This window comes from Salvelinus sp. IW2-2015, unplaced genomic scaffold, assembly GCF_002910315.2.
Source record: "Salvelinus sp. IW2-2015 unplaced genomic scaffold, ASM291031v2 Un_scaffold2574, whole genome shotgun sequence".
NCBI lineage: Eukaryota > Metazoa > Chordata > Actinopteri > Salmoniformes > Salmonidae > Salvelinus > Salvelinus sp. IW2-2015.
Window position 1 is genome coordinate 33,353 of NW_019943884.1, and position 7,294 is coordinate 40,646.

The 7,294-nt window shown below is 41.3% G+C and overlaps 1 protein-coding gene and 1 long non-coding RNA gene across 2 annotated transcripts in view; one reads left to right on the forward strand and one right to left on the reverse strand.

Moving 5' to 3' along the window:
- Window positions 1–7,294, forward strand: part of LOC112074307 (globoside alpha-1,3-N-acetylgalactosaminyltransferase 1) — a 31,675-nt gene that overhangs the window by 15,752 nt on the left and 8,629 nt on the right. The window contains 4 exon segments of the mRNA XM_070440466.1: window positions 4,001–4,049; window positions 4,192–4,227; window positions 4,932–4,964; window positions 6,503–6,542. Of these exon segments, the coding sequence (XP_070296567.1) occupies window positions 4,001–4,049; window positions 4,192–4,227; window positions 4,932–4,964; window positions 6,503–6,542 (158 nt within the window).
- On the reverse strand, window positions 923–2,859 carry LOC139025373 (uncharacterized). Its single transcript, XR_011476949.1, has 3 exons — window positions 2,320–2,859; window positions 1,108–1,868; window positions 923–984 (listed from the first exon to the last, which is right to left on the reverse strand). It is a non-coding gene; the product is annotated as an uncharacterized lncRNA (long non-coding RNA).

The following is a 7,294-nucleotide window of genomic DNA, read 5'->3' on the forward strand; positions in this document are numbered from 1 at the left end:
TCAAACTCCAGTCTTTGAATGATGCTGTGTCTGCATGTATGTATACATACAATTATACACTTCAACAGTGTTTACCAATCCTGGTCCTGGGACATCTACGGTTACACATTGTAAATATGCAATAGACTAGAAACATGATTTTAACTAGTTAAAGGCTGATTTGTAATTCATATATACATAAATAGAATTTAAAAAACAGTACACTACATTTCCTGTGCATTATGTAAAATACTCATCTGCATTGAGCTGATAAACACAGGATAGGTGTAGTATTTCATCAAATGAGACTTCATTTCAATCAGTGGAGAATGTGAAACGCTTTATTGAAAGAAGTTAATTATCCAGGTGTTATAAATACATAATACATGCATTCTAAATATTATAATTGTAATATAAATAAAAGTTACATKTGTACTTCATTGGATGTCTGGTGTGCATTATAAAAACAGGAAGAAAGAGGTGGGGAGAGAGGTGTGAGAGTGTAAAAGACAGGAAGTGGTAAGAACAGAGGAGCAGGGAAGACAGCATATGATTAATGAATTACAGTGCTACTTAACTTAATATTCTATCAGTTCATCACAGTTACATAATARTGTCTCTAGTGGTGTCTCCTAACCAGCCTTGGGCTCCCAGTTGGRCCAAATGGTATCTTAAGAGCGGGTGATGTGGCGATGACGGGACTGGGGGTTGGCATCCTCTCTCACATCAAAACAAAGCTGCAGATGAGACAGATGGAGAGATAGAGCATGTTTAAGCCTTGTCATTTTTTATTCTAACACTGTCAGTCATTATCAGGAGGTGAAATGCAAAAAATGACCAAGGATCATTACCTCTGGGACTACTAGTTATCTGTATTTCAATGTAAAGCATCTCTTTAATAATACTTCCTATTGACCTGACCATGTGACCTCTCACCTCACCTCTCTGATCATGCTGTGCCCTCTATGGAGCCAGTTCAGATGCAGGAGGGGTTCACCGACACAGCTGATAACCAACAAGATTTAGGGAGAAGGGGGAGAGAAGGATGAAGTGAAGAAAGAGACTGTTATTGAGAAAATAAGGTKGTTGAAGAGACGCTGTTCAACAGGAATCTGTGTGTGGCCTCACKTGGTGTCCACACTAAGTGGCTGCAGAGTACTTTATGCTGAAAAACATGCACAGACACACGAGGACAAACAATATAGCGTAGTTATAMAAATAATGAAGTTTCCTCTTGCCTATTCTGTTGAAGGTCAAAGGAGCCACAGTTATACATCTGAGCTTGCTTTTACTGCACAACACAATCCATCAAACATATTGATAAATGAATGTGTGGGTTATAAGGTGTCTAATTGTTTTAAATATGGGTGACTTAAAATAGCCTGTTTGTTTTTGTACAGACATCACACCCTTAAACAGCACCTTCACCTGAGAAGTAGAAATCAAAGGGAGAGAAACTGGGAATTGAATAACTGCAGTTGACATTAGCTAAGTAAATGGAAGAATACTCTTAGAAAGAGGAGGATGGGAAGCGCTACTAAGGTKCACAATAGTACATTTAGGTAGACAGAAGGGGCTCTTTGGTAAAAGAGGTAAATTGTTCATCAAAAAGGAGGACCAAGGCACTCTTCATATAATMAATTTAAATGCCTTTATTTGTATGGCATGMTCAATAGAAACAAAGTTTTTTTTTAAAATGCGAAGCGTTTTGGTTGCTGCCATGTTTCTATTGAACATGCCATACAAATAAAGGCATTTGAATTCATTATATGAAGAGTACCTGGGAAGAATACTCTTAGTGCAGTGTGGATGGCTCTTAAAGGAGCCTTTGGTTGTGCATAGTGGTAGGCTCATGGTGTTGCCAGGGAACAGCACCCTCTTAAAAGAGCCTTTGGTGTTGTAACGACTCCTACCGAAGGTGGCTCCCCTTCCTGTTCGGGTGGCGCTCGGCGGTCGTCGTCACCGGCCTACTAGCTGCTACTGACTTTCCTCCCCCTCCTTTTTTTGTTTTTAGTGGTTACACCTGTTTGTGGAACTAAATTAGAACGCTACTCTGAACTCTCTGTCTCCTGCGTCTGACTCCTTCCTCCACTACACCCCGGGCATTACAGTTGTGCATAGTGTAGTCTATGGTGTTGCCAGGAACAGCACCTCTTAAAGAGCCTTTGGTTGGCATAGTGTAGTCTATGGTGTTGCCAGGGAAAGCACCCCTCTTAAAAGAGCCTTTGGTTGTGCATAGGTAGTCTATGGTTTGCCAGGGAAACAGCACCCTCTAAAAGAGCCTTTGGTTGGCATAGTGTAGTCTGGTGTTGCCAGGGAAAGCACCTCTTTTAAAAGAGCCTTTGGTTGTGCATAGTGTAGTCTATGGTGTTGCCAGGGAACAGCACCCTCTTAAAAGAGCCTTTGGTTGTGCATAGTGTAGTCTATGGTGTTTGCACCCTTGGAACAGCACCCTCTTCGAAGAAGTAMGAGGTGAAGATCTCCCACACACGGATTGCCTCTCTTGCTGCGTTGTTGGACCCCATCCTTGAAACATCTTGACACCGTATTGACGCAATAGTAGCCTTGGTGTGCAGGCCTTCAATGGTGGCAGGGTGGGCACATCCATTGTAAGGCAGGATTATCTCTGTGTTGATGGTAGATGGTGATGATACACCCGGCACAGGTGGTGTGGTACCAACTGGAGCATGTGGAGCACTCCCTCTGTGAAAGTACATGTCAATTAGGCCATTGATTCCATGATATGATGTCACATTTTAAAGGATAGCTCAGCAATCCACGATTTGGTTTTGTTTAACTAACCACTGCCATTCAATTCTAGGTGAAATCATTGACCGACAATACATGCAAGAGATGATTTGGCCATAAATGTGGCAAAGAGGGGAGATTGACAGTTTGGTGAAGAAATGGCAATTAGCATTTGTTTGGCAGTGGCTAGTTAAACCTGAATATTAATCACTACCTGCTATAAATGTAAAGAAACAGATTAAACGAATGAAATTCCTAATCCACCCCTTTTTAAGGTTATAGACATAGAATTACTACAAAAGTCAACACCTCTCAGACCACAGKAAATTGCCTAGACTCCGACCATTGTTCATAGAGCAACGGACATGTTTGGGCCCCGTTSAAACATCGAAAGATTAAAGTTGTTATGGAATTGTCACGTCAACTGTGTGACATGYAGTTGGCATGCAAACTGACAGGCACTTGGGTTTGCTTTTGCCTGTGTGAAATAATTATCACCCAGCCCCCATTTTTTACATTTMACATTTTAGTCATTTAGCAGACGCTCTTATCCAGAGCGACTTACAGTAGAGTGCATACATTTTATTACATTTTTTTAATTTTTTACATTTTTGAAACTACAGCAAAACGTTGCCAACCTCAAACATGGCAAGTTAAACAATAGTGCCATCAAAAAACACTCAATAGTCTATATAAAGATTTCTAATGTAGTCTAGAGAGAGAGCATGTTTAAGCCTTGTCTTGTTTTATTCTAACACTGTCAGTCATCGTCAGGAGGTGAAATGCAAAACTGACCTTGGATCATTAACTCTGGGACTACTAGTTATCTGTATTTCAAAGCATCTCTTTAATAATACTTCCTATTGACCTGACCATGTGGCCTCTCACCTCTGATCATGCTGTGCCCTCTATGGAGCCAGTTCAGATGCAGGAGGGGTTCACCGACACAGCTGATATAACCTAGAGGATTTATTGCACCTAGAGGTGCATATTGTTACAAAGCCGATTTAACTAGCCTGTTTAATATTGATACTAGGGGTGGGACCGTTTGATACCAGGGTTAAACGTTCACACCACTATTATCAATATTAGCAGGCTAGTTAATCGGTTTTGTAACAATATGCAAAAGGTGAAAGTCTCTCATTTTTATTGTTGTTAGATTTATTACGTGTCTGCACATCGAATGCATTCAAATACACAAAATCTAATCTATAGTACTTGTTATTTTGCAGAAATAACTTTTTCATATGATTTTTTTTCTTCTTTTTTTCAGGACGTGAACATTGTCTACTTTCTTTAGTAATGGCGGGGGGAATCTGCTGGTAAGGACGTCTGAGAAGCTGCAGCCAAAATGTGGGATCTTTTTTTTTAGTTTTATATTATTGTCTTTAAAAWCAAAACAAAAATTTAAGCATCATTGTTGTTATTGATTTTATAATATTGTATATTCTCCTCTCAACTAAGGCTCGTCTTCTCGTACTGTGCATCCGTGTCTCTCAAGTAAGAAAACATTGTCTCGTGCTGGTTGAAAGCTGTACTGTACGGTGTGGCTAAGGCTGGGTTAAAGGGGAAACTGGCTCGATGCTGTGTTTTTATGTCTTATTTGTGTAGTGAACAGGATAAACTGGTTTTTTTTCTGGCCTCTTCTCGGGAATTCTGTGTTTGGTTTTCACAATGCCATTGTTTGGCAGGTTGTGAATTATTGGATGAGGTGAAAGGTGATCCTGTGGTGTGACGAATYACTATGAATAGGCCCAATTGTCACCTGATTCCTTATGTACTACACTCCTTTACACAATAGGGYCAAGATGGTATTTGGGACACTACTTAGTGGTGCACCTGTGTGGCTGAGTTGCTCTGGAATGCGGTAACACCCAAAGAGGCCCATCCTCAGTAGAACACACACACATGAGCATTCTAACAACCCCTTTATTCTATTGCATAAAACAACAGTTTTATTCAATAATAGCATTATAACAATATTGTAATTTCCACTATAATGCGTGACTAAATTGCTTTGGATAAACGTGTCTGCTAAATGTCTTTTATATATCACATAAGACCAGTAGATAATACCGAGATGGCTTAACTACGAACTGGATACTCCACTCAGGTGTTTCTGCTTGGACAGGTGCTTAGACAGGTATCAAATGTAAGATTAATTATCTCTGTTACATCTCACTCTTTTCCTTCTCATCTGTCAGCCAGGTGCATCACCAGGTTGTGCTGAATCACAGGTGAGCGAGTACGTGTGGGTATCCGTACTATACTGGTGTGGCAGCCCCCCGTACCTCTCCAAAACCTCCATGTAAAACTATATATACAAAAAAATGTGGGAAAACCCTTCAAATGAGTGAATTCAGCTATTGCACACAGCCGTGCAATCTCCATAGACAAACATTGGCAGTAGAACGGCCTTACTGAAGAGCCCAGTGACCTTCAACGTGACACCGTCATATGATGCCACCTTTCCAACAAGTCAGTTCGTCAACTTAATACCCTGCTAGAATTTCCCCGGTCAACTGTAAGTGCTGTTATTGTGAAGTGGAAACGTCTAGGAGCAACAACGGTTCAGCTGCAAAGTGGTAGGACACACAAGCTCACAGAACGGGACCGCCGAGTGGTGAACCGCGTAACGCGTAAAAAATCGTCTGTCCTCGATTGCAACGCTCACTACCGAGTTCCAAACTGTCTCTAGAAGCAACATCAGCACAAGAAAGTGTTTGTCAGGACCTTCATGAAATAAGTTTCCATGGCTGAGCAGCCACACACAAGCSTAAGATCACCATGCGCAATGTCAAGCGTCGGCTGGAGTGGTGTAAAGCTCTCCACCATTGGACTACGGAGCAGTGGAAACCTGTTCTCTGGAGTGATGAATCACGCTTCACCATCTGGCAGTCTTACAGACTAATCTGGGTTGGGCGGATGCCAGGAAAACGCTACCTGCCCGAATGCATAGTGCCAACTGTAAAGTTTGGTGGAGGAGGAATAATGGTATGGAGTTGTTTTTCATGGTTCGGGCTAGGCCCCTTAGTTCCAGTGAAGGGAAATCTACAGCATACAGCATACAATGACATTCTAGATGATTCTGTGCTTCCAACTTTGTGGCAACAGTTTGGGGAAGTCCCTTTTCTATTTCAGTATGACAATGCCTCCGTGCACAAAGTGAGGTCCATACAGAAATGGTTTGTCGAGTTCGGTGTGGAAGAACTTGACTGGCCTGCACATTGCCCTGACTTCAACCCCATTGAACACCTTTGGGATGAATTGGAATGCCGACTGCAAGCCAGGCTTAATCGCTCAACAACAGTGCCCGACCTCACTAATGCTCTCGTGGCTGAACGGATGCAAGTCCCCGCAGCAATGTTCCAACATCGAGTGGAGGCTGTTATAGCAGCAAAGGGGGAACCAACTCCATATTAATGCCCATGATTTTGSAATGAGATGTTCGACGAGCTTATGTATGTGCGTCCTTTGGAGGGGTTGGGTTAAAAGTGGAAGTCAAAATTTTGGTGGACCTTGTGTGCAATTGACCAATAAAGTGATCTTATCTTTTACTATTTTAATCTATTTTTTTTAAATAATGACTCAACCAAATGTAGCCTGGTCCCAGATCAGTTTGTGCCACCATGCCACCACCTTTTGAATCCCAAACATGAAGGACTGACATGATGTCACAAACAAACTGGGTAACCCGAGCAAGTCTTATCCTTCATCATTATCTCAGTATCAGTCTGTTTCTGCTGAAAGTGAACCTGCTCCCACTGTTTTTCAGATTACAGAGCAAGCAAGCCAAACTGATGGAACCAGTGTAAGTGGCAGCAAAATGCAGATAACAGAATTTCAATAGAGGTTTATTCTATTATTCTACTCTATATTCTATTATACCATTATGGTAAACACGTTCTATGAAGTACATACCTATAATGTCTCATAGTGTTTACCACTAATGGCTGTTTATCTTGATTACCTTGATGATTATCTCGCTGATTACCTTGATGATTATCTAGCGGATTCTTGATGATTATCTTGAGGATTATGTTCTGAAAATAAAAATGTGCGTTATTATTTATTATAATTATTATTATTCAGGAGGACTGAAGTGCCGACTCCGTGGCTGGTAAAAAAAAGTTGTTCTTCCTTTTTCATTTTTCCTTCTTTCTCTTCCTCCTTCTTCCCTTCTCCTTTCTCGCACTTCCTTTCTCGTACTTCCTTCTCCCTTTATCCTTCTCCTTTCTCGCACTTCCTTTCTCGTACCCCCTTCTCCCTTTATCCTTCTCCTTTCTCGCACTTCCTTTCTCGTACTTCCTTCTCCCTTTATCCTTCTCCTTTCTCGTACTTCCTTTATCCTTCTCCTTTCTCGCACTTCCTTTCTCGTTCTTCCATCTACTTTCTCCTACTTCCTTCTCTTTCTTTGTTCTTCTTTCTTCCTTCTTCCTTTTCTACTTCCTCTTCCTTCTCCATCTCCTTTATCCTACTTTCTACTCCTTCTCCATCTCCTTTATCCTACTTTCTACTCCTTCTCCATCTCCTTTCTCCATCTCCTTTCTCCTTCTTCCTTTCTCAT